General features: G+C 37.3%; 1 protein-coding gene across 1 annotated transcript; it reads right to left on the bottom strand.

Moving 5' to 3' along the window:
• Positions 1-369: 369 nt before the first annotated feature.
• Positions 370-1,637, bottom strand: LOC137402683 (glycoprotein 3-alpha-L-fucosyltransferase A-like). Its single transcript, XM_068089188.1, has one exon. It carries the CDS (start codon positions 1,635-1,637, stop codon positions 531-533), a length of 1,107 nt encoding a protein of 368 aa, XP_067945289.1. The 3' UTR covers positions 370-530.
• Between the last annotated feature and the right edge of the window lie 13 nt (positions 1,638-1,650).

A 1,650-nucleotide genomic window follows, 5' to 3' on the forward strand; every position in this document is an offset into this window, starting at 1 on the left:
ATGCGTCTGCGGGTATATCTCAACCTACATTATAGTGTTAGTAAAATGGAGCAGCCCATGCGCTTCCCTGTATCAATGACAAACTCTTCAGACATCAGCACAAATAATATGCTTCCATCTTATATTATTGCTTTGTTGTCATTTAAAATGTTTTTATGTTTTATATAAATATAGTTGCATGATTGTCAAACCTTCCTTTTTGCATGTCGATTTATAGATTGATTCTCATGACCAACAAGCTAGGAGCTTTTGTAACTTTAAACTACTGTGTAATCCTAGTTAATAAATTGAAATGGGTATAACTATGATTAACTTTTGCACCTTTACATACTTTTACATAAACCGGTATATATATTTTGTACATATACACATATTATATTACATGTATTACATTATAATATATATTACAGACACAGTATATATAAAAGTATTTATGAAAACATAAATTTGTAAAGCGATGATGCTTAACAAATTTGAACAATTGTAGCAGTTGTTTTGTAAATTAAAAAAAAACTGCTTTATACACGTTTTCACAAAAGTTTCAGTTCTCTACAATTTGTACCATGATTCCAGTCAGCAGCAAGTCGGTGTCGGCCAGACTCTAAAATGGAAGCATTGTTTGCCATTTTACAAAGATTACAAACGGACGTCTGTGGCATGCCAATATCTTTAGTGATGTAATGTTTTCTCCACTCATGGTACCTGTTATAGGCAGCGTCATCTTGCATCAGATGCTGCAGGTATTCTCCAAGCTCTTTAATAGAAGAAAAGTTATAGGCGTGTATGAAAGAGTCGGGCGGTGCCACACGTGTGTAGTCATCTATCGAAAAACCACCGACTACTACAGGAACGAAATGGCCGTTGCAATGGAGCCTTTTCCAAAACTTCTCAGTAATATAATCTTTGCAGAGAGAATTTTCGAATGCCAGATAGAACTTATATCTAGAATGCTTTACAACTTCACATTCGATCTTATGTCTTCCACATGGTTGGTTCCCAGTGCATTTACCAAAGACGTCCACGTCTACATACTCACCCAACTCTTTTATGGTTGCTATTCTGTCATAACCGTTGGATTTACAGTTAGACACATATACGTAAGCGCCTCTCGTCTTTCCTTGCGTATAAGCAATACTTGGTAATAAAGGGTCCTCGCTCTTCATTGAGTATGTTTCTCCAAATGGCCAAAATATAGAGCTATTTCTAACATATGTCATAGTACCATTGAAACTGTTAAATATGTCCTTCCATGGAAAGAAAGTTGGAGGTTCAAGGGAATAAACAAGCCAAACTTGAGCACGCCGGCGAAATCGAAGAGTTTTCTCCACCACAGTTGACCTATATTCAACTAACACTATGTCAGCAAAGTCGGCGTCAGAAAAATTGCTGCTAAATGTAAAGTCGCAGTTGTTCAAAGCACACTGGCTAAAGTTCAGATCTCGTTTGAAAATTTTGTTGAAATCGCGTGTCTGAGGATCATTCGCGTCTGTAGGTTGGTATATTATCCGAGTCGCTTTCTTTGGAGCAGCAGAAGTGGCTGTCTTTATAGGTTCGCTGTCTCCATCACTGGCTGTAACAGGTTGTGATGACTCAGCTATCATCGATCCATTTTGTAGCGGTGTTTCTTTTGCTTCCATATATCTGGCGCTA

The sequence above is a fragment of the Watersipora subatra genome, chromosome 8 (genome assembly GCF_963576615.1).
Source record: "Watersipora subatra chromosome 8, tzWatSuba1.1, whole genome shotgun sequence".
NCBI lineage: Eukaryota > Metazoa > Bryozoa > Gymnolaemata > Cheilostomatida > Watersiporidae > Watersipora > Watersipora subatra.

Coding starts and splice junctions, on each gene's coding strand:
- LOC137402683 (XM_068089188.1), bottom strand. CDS start 1,637: ATGGAAGCAAAAGAAACACCGCTACAAAATGGATCGATGATAGCTGAG.